Source organism: Myxine glutinosa, chromosome 2, assembly GCF_964187855.1.
Source record: "Myxine glutinosa chromosome 2, kmMyxGlut1.1, whole genome shotgun sequence".
Taxonomy (NCBI): Eukaryota; Metazoa; Chordata; class Myxini; order Myxiniformes; family Myxinidae; genus Myxine; species Myxine glutinosa.
In genome coordinates, this window is record NC_136262.1 from 96,675,789 (window position 1) to 96,688,998 (window position 13,210).

The 13,210-nt window shown below is 51.6% G+C and overlaps 1 protein-coding gene across 2 annotated transcripts; it reads right to left on the reverse strand.

Annotated features, from left to right (window-relative positions):
• Nucleotides 1–1,636: 1,636 nt before the first annotated feature.
• Nucleotides 1,637–13,060, reverse strand: LOC137421546 (clarin-1). Of its 2 annotated transcripts, none has more exons than XM_068107709.2 (5): nucleotides 12,974–13,060; nucleotides 12,642–12,848; nucleotides 6,479–6,753; nucleotides 5,325–5,504; nucleotides 1,637–3,205 (listed from the first exon to the last, which is right to left on the reverse strand). In XM_068107709.2, the coding sequence occupies exons 3-5, from the start codon at nucleotides 6,732–6,734 to the stop codon at nucleotides 2,919–2,921; spliced, it is 723 nt and encodes a 240-aa protein (XP_067963810.1). In that variant the 5' UTR covers nucleotides 6,735–6,753; nucleotides 12,642–12,848; nucleotides 12,974–13,060; the 3' UTR covers nucleotides 1,637–2,918. The 2 variants fall into 2 exon arrangements, with proteins under 2 accessions (XP_067963810.1, XP_067963811.1); XM_068107710.2 differs by having other exon boundaries at nucleotides 6,479–6,741; nucleotides 12,974–13,033.
• Between the last annotated feature and the right edge of the window lie 150 nt (nucleotides 13,061–13,210).

Sequence of the window (13,210 nt, forward strand, 5' to 3'; positions counted from 1 at the left end):
AAATAATAAAAAATCAAGTAATCATATCGGTCTGCGTAAACCAGAATTGGTGACGTCACGGTTAGTTTCCGCTCTGGAGGTGGTCAGCGCTTCTGAGCCCCCGCCGAATCGTACTAACAACTTAAAAAATAGAAATTCTCCTTCCTTGTTTGATTCTCAGCATTGAAAAGTTATAGAACACGAACAGCAGATTTTTTTTTCCGAGATACGCTTCTTCCTCTGCTGCGCACAGGTATTTGTCCTGAGCGGTGTATTTCACCACCACGGCGACGTAAAAACTTCGGCAATAATAAAATTTAAGTTAATTTTAATGTTTTCGATAATTTATTTTAGCTGTATAATCTGGGGTATGTTCCATTACCAATCGGCATGTATTTGCGTTCATGTAGCCGCGACAAAGCGATCTTTATTTACTTCCGGGTTAATTGCCAGTTTTGTGGTGAATGCAGGAAAATGGGTGGATGCAACTTTAGGTTACTTCCGTTTAGCGACGGCCGCCGCCATTTTAACGCGGTGAAAACAACTCCTTGGCAATGATTTGACCGCCATTGCCTCTTTTGTGATATTGTTTGTCATTTTTGTTGTGTATTCTGTCAGAATGTTAAATTACCTACAAATTCTTGCTGATCATTACGAAACTTACGAGGTGAAATTGAATGCGATTGCGCTAGAAAATCGCCACCAAAGGCGGATGGAGGTTATGTTTTCACCCCTGTCTGTCTGTCCGGTTGTGAACAAAATATCTCAAAACGTTGTGGACGGATTCAGACTAAATTTGTCAGATGTAACGTATGTGACAAGGACGAAATGATTAGATTTTGGTGAAGATATGGATTCGGATACGAGAAAAAGTAAATTTTTAAGTGATTCTTCACCATTGGGAGATAGGGCCAAAAACGATACATAACAGGATATCTCAAAAAGTTATGGATGGATTTGGACGAAACCTGTTGGACAGATTGTGTGTGTGACAAGGAATAATCGATTCAATTTTGGTGAAGATCCGGCGCCAGATCCAGCTAGTCGAATTTTATAAGTGATTCTTCACCATTGAGTGATATGGCCAACCAGGTGGAGGTATGCTCTCTACTGAGTGCCGTTCTAGTTTTATAAGCATCCAGCAGATGTTTGGATTGACTGTCCCAAGTCATGGCTACGCATTGAGTATGTTAAGCCTGGTGTTGGCATAACGGTTAAGATGGCTGGCTTAAGATCTTAGAATCCTGATTTTGAGCCCCTGTCATTCGTTGATTGAACACCAGATGGGTTGACTCAGCCTGTCATCCTTCCAAGGTCAGCAAAATGAGGACCTGCTTATTGGAAACATGGGGACACATCAGCGGCACCGCCATGCTCCCAACAAGGATGTAACCAGAAGCTATATGCTGCATAGGAAATAATAATAGTAATGCACACACATTGAGGAATCACTCTACCTGTGAAACACAAGGATAAGAGTTTGTAGTTTGAAATTCAAACGCAGGCGAGACAGCTTCGTGTGCATACAATTTAGGTCTCCTGCCAGCTCAAAGTAGTCCATCCACCCTTCTACTTGGGAAGTCACACAAAATGTAATTTGTGACAGTGGATTATCGACCTTTCAGTCTTAGTACCAAATAATCTTTACAAGTGTCAATAAAAGAAGGTAGTTTTATTAAGTGGGAGGAACAAGAAAAGTCTGAATGGAGGAATTGAAAACATATCAAGGAAATCAGAAGTGAACTGAAGCTGAGAAAGTAGAAAACTAACATTGGGATGTATGGAAATACTGTAGTTATTAGGAACGTATGATTGGGGACCATCTTTCGAGGCCATTTTTCCCCGCAGAGCAGGGATTGGCCTTTTTCGGGCACCATGGTCTCATTTTTGAAGCAATGTTTCATGGCCGGATGCACCTTCCTACCGCCAACCCTGTTAGTCGCCTTTTACGACACACAGGGAATTTACCAGTGAACTGGTACTCAATTTGCTGACCTCGGAAGGATGACAGGCTGAGTCAACCCACCTGGCATTAATTCAGTAATCGACAGGGATTTGAACCCAGGATCCTAGAATCCCAAGCCGGCACCCTAACCGCTAAGCCAACACTAGGCTGCAAGTGTGATTGGGGGAAGAAGAAAATTTGACAATATCACATCCCAGAAATAGAACAGATTTGGATCAAACTCGTTACTATGCCGGAAGAAATCAACAGATCGTGCACATTTAGGTGTTTCCTCAAAGCTGTCTCTACTCAAACTGGAGCACCTTGTCCAATTCGAGTAGGTTCAAACAACAGATGAAGATCAAGGATGTCTGCGGTCGACAGATTTTAAAATCTCAAGAAAGAACAGTGGATAGAGATAGGCAATGCTACAAGTAAAATGCATGACTATCTGTAACGTCGCACACATCCTCTGATGAGACAACTGTATATAATTCGGGAGGACACTGTTCCCACGTGTAATTGTGGATGATGTTGGAGGGGAAGGAACTCGTTGGTATTTATCAGTAAAACCCAATAATATTCGTCTACTGAGCTATTCTTCAACTGATATTTCTTTTTCTACAGTAAACTAAGGCTCATGTAGGGGCAGACTCATTTATCACATGTAGGATAAGGACTTTCACATCAATCACAAGGGTATTAGATAGACTATCAACAAATGTGCAGAGTATATGGGCTTTGAAATCATAAGAAAAGTGCTCATAAGCAAATGCTAAACAGGCTATACATCATTGCATTTTCAGTATGGCCTTCATGGTAGCAACTTCCTGAAACTGTTCACCATTCAAATTGGTGTCCATTATATAGAGATGACAATCTCTCCCATTTCTAACCTTCATGTTTTCTTCTTTGATGTAAAATGAAATGTTCCTAGGTTTTGACCGCAATTTGTAAACTTGAGTGCACATCTTTGAAATTATAAAACAACATCTCAGTACAATAGCTCTGGCAGAGCAGGGTGTGGGCGGTCGAGAGGAGGTGGAGGCTTTTGAGCTCGTGGAAGTGGTGGGGGCATCCCCGAGGCCCAGACAGACAAAGCAGCTAGGAGGGATGGTACGATTCCACCAACTAACACCAACCAGGTGCCGGATGCTGCTTGCACTCCAGTAGGCACAAGTGGATGGGGTGGTGGAGGTGGGGCATTGGCGACCTTTGACATCAATCCTGCCAGTGAGGCGGATGCCCAGAGCAAGATGAGAGACATGGATGGAAATACAACTGGGAGGTCAGACAAGATGGAAGACAGTCATTGCAAGTAAATTTCAGAGCAATTACATCTCCCACCTGTTATGATGAAATAAATCTCAAATACCTTGTTGAGTGGTTGAGAAAAAAATATTTCATTTCAAGTTATGAAAAAGATTTCACCCTTCCCTTGGTTGTGCCATTTACACTTCAAAAACCAAACTAATTAATGAAGTACAGTAGTTACGGTGGTGCAAAGGTATTGCACTTAAATTTGAGTTGTCTTCTGCCCCGAATATATAACTGTATCGATCGGTGCTTCACAGGCTGGGAATTGCATTAGAAAGCGTGTGATCCCTCGGATGGACATTACGCCAGGTGCCCTATGTGCTAGCATTAGTTTGTGGAGTAAAATATTAAAAGTCTTTCGATGAAGAGTAGCCAGGTTATTGCAGCAAGTTACAAACCCTGAGCAAGTTACAAATTCCTGCTCTGGTTACTGTTGGCAAACCCCCAAGTGTTATCCATACCATGAGACTGTTGCAACAGCACTGAATCTGCCTATCACATTTTTACCAGACATGACAGGTTTCACATCAATCGGTGAAGCGGTTTCGGATAAGGGTTTTTTAATATTGGCTTTTAAGCTAATATGGCTGCCAAACCACAGGACATATGACATTTAAAAAATGTACACTCTGCATATGTATGGGTAGTGAATCACATTTGTGAAGTTTCGTGTTGATCGGATAAGGTTCGTTTTCATATCCAAGATTGCTGCCAAACCAAACTAAACCAAACCAAACCAAAATGAACCTACAAACTCTCTTCACAGCATCCATCGCAGGCTCTATTCCCATCATCTTTCGCAATTCATCATTTGTCTTCCTCTCTCTCAACGATACTCCACACATCCACCGAACCATTCGCATTTCCACCCTTTCCAACCTTCGTTGCTGCTCTACGTTCATTACCCATGTCTCGCTCCCATAAATCATAACACTTCTCACACATGCAGCATACACCTGTCCCTTCAGCTTCAACGACACTCCCCTCCTCGTCAGCACGCCACTCAGTTCCCGAAACTTCCTCCAGGCACATCTCACTCCAGCAACCGTTGCCGAGCCTGATCCACTATATATAGCAATGACATTTGTAAAATTTCGCATCGATAGGGTAAGCGGTTTCTGAGATATAATTATTTAATATTTTCCTTCAATCCAATATGGCTGCCACACCATGTGACCGATGACGTTTTTGTGACCAACTTTTAATTGCCATGCCTTGTCAATGACACACGTAAAATTTCAAGTCGATCGCTATGGTGGTTTGGGAGAAAATGTTTTTTTAAAGGTTTTAGGTTAAATCCAATATGGCATATGACCTCTTGCCAAACCATATGACCTATGATGTCATAAATTTAATATTTCAATACAAATGATTCATAGATCATGTGCATGCAATTTCAGATTTTTAGGGTAAGACATTCGTTTAAAACATTTATGGCTAGTATACCACTTCATTGATAATGTCATCATTATCATGCTTTTGTTCCCCATTATGAGTACTTGACAATGCGCCCACGTTTCAAATTTTTATATTCAGTGGTTTCGAGATAATTATTTAATTGTTTGCGTTAATCCAAGATGGCTGCCATACCACATGACCTATGACATCACAGTTATCAAAAAAACATTCTGCATGGGTGTCACTCCTACCCTGAAAGTTTCATCTCAATCGGACATGGTGTTGCTGATAAAAGCGAGGTTTAGTCCGTGCGGATGGATGGATGGACAGACGGATGGACGGACGTATTTACGCACGAACGGATAGACGGACAACCCAAAAACATAATGCCTTCGGCCACCTTCGGTGGGGAGGCATAAAAATTCAAATTTTACCATAACAAGGTCATTGGTATTTTCAGGAAATGAATAGTGTTGCAGCAAACTTCTTTTTTTTTCTCTCTCTCTCTCTTTTTTCTCTTTCTCTCTTTCTCTCTTTTTCTTTTTCTTTTTCTTTTTCTTTTTCTTTTTCTTTCTTTCTCTCTCTCTCTCTCTCTCTCTCTCTCTCTCTCTCTCTCTCTCTCTCTCTCTGTCTCTCTTTCTCTCTTTCTCTCTTTCTCTCTCTCTTTCTATCCTATAGCACTTACCACTCAATAAAAGGCAGAGGTAAATCCCAGCTGGGCCTGCGATAGTAAATGTCGGCGATCCAAAGATGTTCCACAGAGCCAGCGCTGTCCCAGTAACGTCAAAAACACCTCCGAGCACGGCTGATGATAGGGACAGCAGGTGTAATGCAGGGTTGGATTGCCACACGAGCTCTGGAAACACTATGGAGAAGAAAAACAGGACAGGTAAATAAGAGTGTGAGAAACCGATGAGTTTTGGTTTGCCTTTTTAGCATTCCCATCCCAATACGTACCGCACGATGTTTGGATCCCAGGCTTCGATCTATGGCTGGCAGGATAGCCTAGACGTACGCACTGGACTGCATCAATGGCACTGCTACATACCCAGAAAACGATGCAGACCAACAGCTGCGTGCTACACACAAGACGAAGACTGCTCAAATCCCACAGACTATGTTATCCCACAGACAAGCTCAACCTGCATCGCAGAACCTACAAACGAATTATTTCATTCATGTGCAGCACATCATTGCTGGGAGCTGGCTGTGCCGTTGATGCAGTGCGCCTCCCGTAGGCAGGGGCGTCGAGAGAGGGGGTCAGGGTGGGTCGCTGCCTCGGGGCCCAGGCTGGCTCTTGACGTGCCTGCTCGTAGGTTACAGTAAGTTAGTAATTTGTTTTGCGTTCCGACGATAACTCATCTACTCTTCACAAAAGGCACCGTAGGATCTTTAGCGTCCACCTGGCTAGCAAATGGGACACCTGGCTTGGCGTCCATCCAAGGAACAAGCTTGTGATGCAAGGCACTGTGCCTGCGAAGCACCAATCTGACAGTTTGTAGTCGGGCCAGGAATCAAACCCAGACGAGACAGCTCGAAGGTAAGTGTGAACCTCTGCATCATCCTGTCGGATTTGCACTACCTACAGTGAAAGATTTTCCAAAAATGTCAAAATATTGTGATGCCATAAAAAAGGTTTTCCAAAAATGTGACCTCAAATTTGGAAGTGGTGTTTTGATATGATAATGTGCAAAGACCCAGTGGAGGATAAACATGAGGTGTGGGGCAGTGAAGGTAGAAAATGAAATGCTTAAGCAGCAATGTTATGGCAACACGCGACAATCACAGAAAAATAACGATATATTCAATTGATGGTAAAAGATGAAAGAATTCACCCACGTTGTATTTCGCTGTATCGAGGTCCGAGGCCACATTGCCACATCATGGACCCTTGCCATGGGCCAAGTACCATCCAGCCAGTGAAAGCCTCCTGTTCATGAGGCTGCGACGCGTTAACAAGATTGGCTGCTTCAGGGCAGCGGAGCCGGCTCCGCAGCCATGGCGGCCCGTTGAGGGCCACTGTGAGTGAGATGGCGGCACACAGGGCCAGGAAAGCTGCCACGGACAGTGGAACTCGGTGCCAGACCCACCACATACCAAGCCTGGAGGATAAGCTGGGGGTTAAGGGTGAGAGTGGGTTTGTGGACACGTTGAGCTTTTTTTCACAATTAATAATCGAGTTAATAGGAGTAAGTTTGACATTTGTGAATCGAACAACCTTGGTTCCTATTCAAAGGGGTAAGGGGTGGGAGTGACAAGGCGGGGGGGGGGGCTGGTGGGCTGGGGGGCAGGGTGCGAGATGGTATTCTCGTTCACTTTCTCTCAACAATATTTACAATATAAAAAAAATCCCTCTTCTGTTGATTGTCAGTTACAATTCCCTCCTTCATTAGAATTCCCATTTCAATCATTTCGCCACCACTGAGGGCCTGCAGCGGAGAATTTGTGATCTGACCATCCAGGATGGATCATTGTTTAAATATACAGTATTGTAGCGGCTACCGCTGGGTTTACACAATCGCCTTGCACCTACCAAGGACACGGAGCGATCACCATGCCGGGCTCGTCCAGGACGCCCGGAAAGGCCCGCGCTCAACTTGCCAGGCCTCGGCCGGGACGCCCGGGCATGCCCGGGCACGCCCGGCCACACCCGCTCTCGACTTGCCAGGCCACGTCTGGGACGCCCGGGCATGCCCGGGCATGCCCGCCCTCAACTTGCCAGGCCGCGGCCAGGACGCCCGGCCACGCCCCCTCTCGCCTTTCCCGGGCAAACGCTCCGGGATAATGTGTGTATATATATTCCTGCCCGATAAACGGGCTTTTCAGAGTACCCGAGTTGTTTTGTGACAATAAAGAAACTCGGACGAATTCCAGCTTTTTGTCGCGTCCATTCTTCCGATTGACTGGGAGCACAGCTCCTACATTGGTGACCTACCGACATGGACACGGCAGTTGCCCTTACTCTCCTCTGGGAGGCTCACGCGGCGGTTTGGTTCGCCCAGGCGGACTCCCTGTTCGCCCTGCGAGGCATCATGGCCGACGACACCCGCTTCCACCATGTGGTAGCAGCGCTCGGTTCAGCCACCGCGGCCCGCGCCCTGAGCCTCCTCGAGAGCCCGCCAGCCGCTGACAAATACGGCGCGATTAAAAAGCTCCTCCTCGACGCTTTCGCCCTCCCATCGGCGGAACGTGCACGGCGCCTGCTCGACCTTGGCGACACGCGCCCGTCCGAGCGAATGGACTACATGCTTTCGCTGCTCGGCGAGCACTCTCCGGCATTCCTGTTCCGGGAGCTGTTCCTCCGTCAGCTGCCTAGCCCGGTACGCTTCGCCCTGGCAAGCACGACGATCACGGATCCCCGCGCTCTTGCCAGGGAAGCCGACAAGATCTCCGTGGCAGGCCAACGCATTGCAGCAGCGACCTGGGGCCCACCGCCGTCCGACGCAACGCCCATGGCACCCGAGCACCCGGCACGGTCGACGACCGAACTGCCGACGCAATTGGCGGCCGCTACGCCGAGCCGACCACCTCCAGCACGACGACCGGGGCCTCCACCTGAGCAAGCGTGGTGTTACTATCATGCCAGGTTCGGACAGAAGGCCCGGACATGCCGACCCCCGTGCACCTTCGGCAGGCCGGGAAACGGCCGGGCCGGTGTTCATTACCAGCCATGAGCGCCGGCCACACGGGCAACTTACTTTTCATCATGCACAAAGCGTCTGGACGGCGCTTGCTGTGCGACACCGGCGCCCAACTGAGCGTCATACCCACCTCTGATCAGGACAAGCAGTCCGCGGTTTGCGGACCCTCCTTGGTTGCGGCCAACAGATCGGCCATCCGCACCTTCGGCCCGCGCAACGTCACCCTGTGCTTCGGCGGCCAACGCTTTACTTGGACGTTTGTAACCGCAAACGTGCCCATGGCTCTGCTAGGCGCCGACTTCCTCTGCGCACACGGACTGCTGGTGGACGTCCAACGGCGTCGCCTCATCAACGCCGAGACCTTCAGCTCCCTGGTATGCACATTGAGCAGCTCCGCTCCGACCGAGCTGGCATGCGCCCTCCCGGCGGCGAACGAGTTTGCTCGCCTGCTCACGGAGTTCCCGGCCCTCACGCGGCCGACGTTTTCGGCCGTCGCAGTACGACATGGGATCGAGCACCACATACCAACCACGGGCCCGCCGGTCTACGCCAGAGCCCGCCGCCTCGACCTAGCCAAGCTCGCCGTGGCCAAAGCCGAGTTCGACGCTTTGGAACACCTCAGCATTGTGCGGCGCTCCGATAGCGCGTGGGCTTCGCCACTACACATCGTCCCAAAGCCAGGGGGCGGCTGGCGCCCATGTGGCGACTACCACCGCCTTAACGACGCTACCACCCCCGACAGGTATCCGATCCCGCACATCCAAGACTTCTCCGCCCGTCTGGCAGGACGGGTCATTTTTTTCAAAAATCGATCTCATACGGGGATATCACCAGGTACCTGTCAGGGCGGCCGACGTCCCTAAAACGGCCGTCATCACGCCGTTCGGCTTATTCGAATTCCTACGGATGCCGTTTGGCCTCAAGAACGCGGCTCAGGCGTTCCAGCGCTTGATGGACGGCGTGCTGCGTGACCTGCCGTTCCTCTTCGTTTACCTGGACGACATCCTCGTCGCCAGCACGTCCCGGGCCGAGCACCTCCTCCACCTCCGAACACTGTTCGGGCGCCTCAGCGAGCACGGCCTAATCGTCAACCCGGCCAAATGCCACTTCGGCACGACGGCAGTTGATTTTTTGGGCCACCACATCACCAAGAACGGGGCCGTGCCGCTGCCAACCAAGGTCGAGGCCATCACCACGTTTCCGCGTCCCCGCTCCATAAAGGCCCTGCAGGAATTCCTGGGAATGGTGAATTTCTATCACCGCTTCGTGCCCCGCGCTGCTCAATTCATGCGGCCCCTCTACGAAGCCCTCCGGGGCAAGCCGGCCAAGCACGACATCGTCTGGCCCGCAGCAATGGACGCGGCCTTCCAAAGCTCAAAGCGGGCCCTCGCCGACGCAACACTGCTCGCTCACCCGGTGCTCAACGCTCCAATCGCCCTCACCACGGATGCCTTCGACTACGCGGTGGGCGCCGTACATGAGCAATGGGTGACCGGGGTTTGGCAGCCACTCGCTTTTTTCAGCCGGCAGCTCCGGCCGAACGAGCTCAAATACAGCACGTTTGACCGTGAGCTCCTCGGTCTACACCTGGCCGTTCGCCATTTCCGCCACCTCCTGGAGGGCCGACCCTTCACGGCGTTCGTCGACCACAAGCTGTTGGTTTACGCAATGGCCAAGGTCACGGAGCCGTGGTCGGCCCGCCAACAGCGCCACCTCTCCGCCGTGTCGGAGTTTACCACGGACATCCGGCACGTCGCCGGCAAAAACAACGCCGTGGCCGACTGTCTTTCTCGGGCCAGCGCGAACGCGGTCCACCTCGGCGTGGACTTCGCGCTTATGGCGGCGGACCAAACCACCGACACCACGGTGCAAGCCCTCCGGGCGGCGGACACGGGCCTCCGCCTGGCCGACATCCCCTACGCGGACACTGTCCTGCTCTGTGACGTCTCCCAAGGCCAGCCTCGCCCCATCGTGCCCGTTACCTGGCAACGCCGCATCTTCGCCTCCCTCCACGGCCTTTCCCACCCGGGCCGGAAAGCTTCCCAGAAGCTGGTGTCGGCGCGATTCGTCTGGCACGGCCTTCGACGGGACGTCCGCGATTGGACCAGCACCTGCACAGCCTGCCAACAGGCCAAGGTCCACCGACACACCCAGGCCCCGCTGGCACCTTTCACCGTGCCCGAACGACGTTTCGACCACGTCAACGTGGATCTGGTGGGCCCCCTCCCCCCCCCCATCATGGGGGTTCACACACCTGCTCACCATGGTGGACAGGACCACCAGGTGGCCGGAGGCCGTTCCCCTCGTCTCCACCACCACCGCCGACGTGGCGCAGGCTTTCATCGCCACCTGGGTCGCCCGCTTCGGCGCACCGGCGGACATCTCGTCAGACCGCGGACCGCAGTTCACCTCCGAGCTGTGGGGCGCGGTCGCCCGCAACCTGGGGGTCAAGCTCCACCGTACTGCGGCCGACCACCCCCAAGCCAACGGGTTGTGCGAGCGATTCCACCGCTCCATGAAGGCCGCACTCATGGCCGGCCTTCAAGACGGCGGTTGGGCCGACCGGCTGCCGTGGGTCCTTTTGGGCCTCCGCACGGCCCCCAAGGAGGACCTCCGGGCATCCACCACCGAGCTTGTCTACGGCCAGGCGCTACGCGTCCCGGGCGAATTCGTGCCCGACGCTACCAGTCCCTGGTCCGCAGCTCACCAGTGCTCGGACCTCCAGGAGGCCGCCCGACGGTTTGCCCCCGTGCCAACATCCCACCACGGTGACCCCCAGTCCTACGTCCTCCCAGCGCTTCGCACAGCGGAGTACGTTTTTGTGCGTCATGACGCACATCGGGGGCCACCCTGGCCGCCGTACGACGGGCCCTTCCGGGTCCTGCGACGGGACGACAAGTCGTTCGTCATCGACATCGGCTGCAGGTCAGACCGGATTGCGGTGGACCGCCTCAAGCCGGCGCACGTGGACATCGACCAACCGCCACGGTTGGCCCTTCCGCCGCGGCGAGGCCGCCCCCCGTCCACGGTGCCCCCCACTCGACCGCCCACCACCACACCGGACCCCCCCCCCAAGACCCGCCAGGGGTCGCTTCGGCCGGGTCATCAGGACCCCCCTCAAATTGACCCTGCCGGTGCAAGTCGATTCTGGGGGGACGTGTGTAGCGGCTATGGCTGGGTTTACACAATCGCCTTGCACCTACCAAGGACGCGGAGCGATCACCATGCCGAGCTCGTCCAGGACGCCCGGGCATGCCCGCCCTCGACTTGCCAGGCCGCGGCCAGGACGCTCGGCCACGCCCCCTCTCGCCTTTCCCGGGCAAACGCTCCGGCATAATGTGTGTATATATATTGCTGCCCGATAAACGGGCTTTTCAGAGTACCCGAGTTGTTTTGTGACAATAAAGAAACTCGGACGAATTCCAGCCTTTTGTCGCGTCCATTCTTCCGATTGACGTGGGAGCACAGCTCCTACAGTATCGTAAATATTGATCACCGACCACGCCATCTCCCAAAACTACAATCTTTTCATTCCTAAATAATGATAAATTGTAGATGGAATTTTTGAAAATACATTTGATCATTGCCCTGTAATATATAAGGTCATTGCCCTGTAGTGCTGAGATTCGTTTGGAAGTGCTTGAAGGATTCCCATTAAAGGTTCCCAATCAAAAATTAAGATGAAGCAATGTAAAGTTGTCCACTGATAAATGTATGGGGGGCTCAGACAGAATAATTGTCTGTGGTGGAGGGGCTCAGACAGCACAACTGTTTGTTGTGGAGGGGGGGGGGGGGGCTCAGACAGAATAATTGTCTGTGGTGGAGGGGCTCAGACGGCACAACTGTTTGTTGTGGAGGGGGGGGGGGGGGCTCAGACAGAATAATTGTCTGTAGTGGAGGGGCTCAGACAGCACCACTGTTTGTCATGGGTTGGGTGGGATCAGACAGAATAATTGTCTGTGGTGGAGGGTCTCAGACAGCACAACTATTTGTTGTGGAGGGGGGGCTCAGACAGAATAATTGTCTGTGGTGGGGGGTCTCAGACAGCACAACTGTTTGTTGTGGAGGGGGGAGGGGCTCAGACAGAATAATTGTCTGTGGTGGAGGGTCTCAGACAGCACAACTACTTGTTGTGGAGGAGGGGGGCTCAGACAGAATAATTGTCTGTGGTGGGGGGTCTCAGACAGCACAACTGTTTGTTGTGGAGGGGGGGGGGGCTCAGACAGAATAATTGTCCGCGGTGGAGGGGCTTAGACAGCATATACTGTCTGGGTAGATGGCCCGGCTGGGGATGCTTATAGACAGATTTTTGCGAAATGCTCGGAGCGTTATTATCGATTCGTGGGATTCGTACATCATACCTCGACAGCACGTGCAGCTCGCCCAGCTGTTGTCGCTTGGTGAGGTGGAAATCCTCAAACCGGCGCCACGGAGACGTCACCCACAGCCATGATATGATGAGGTGAGCGCACTTTGCGCAGCGAACGATCACAAACCAAGAATCCCGCAGCAGCAGCTCTCAGTGGGGTCGTAAATCTTGGGACCTAATTAGTCCCTTAGCGCTCGCGCTGCAAATTAAATCCACGAATCCGATCAAGCTTGTTATGTAAATGTCGATTCATATTCCATAGAGTAAGAACCCCCCCCCCCCCCCCCCCCCAAAAAAAAAACGAGTTAAAAAAAAACAACTCACAAATTAAAAGCTTCATGAACAAGTCATAGCTTGAGATCGTTGAAATGCCACCGAGACCACGCCCCCAAGTTCTAATCACCATCCTCTGATTGGACGGATCCCCCTGATGGGCGGTCATCAAACGCCTCTCATTCATGATTTAACATCCGCGACGCATCGTGGATCATGTTTGGTGGGTGACACCAGTTTCAGGCAAAACATCAGACTTGCTGGTGTTCCCTTTCACGTTGTCATTGT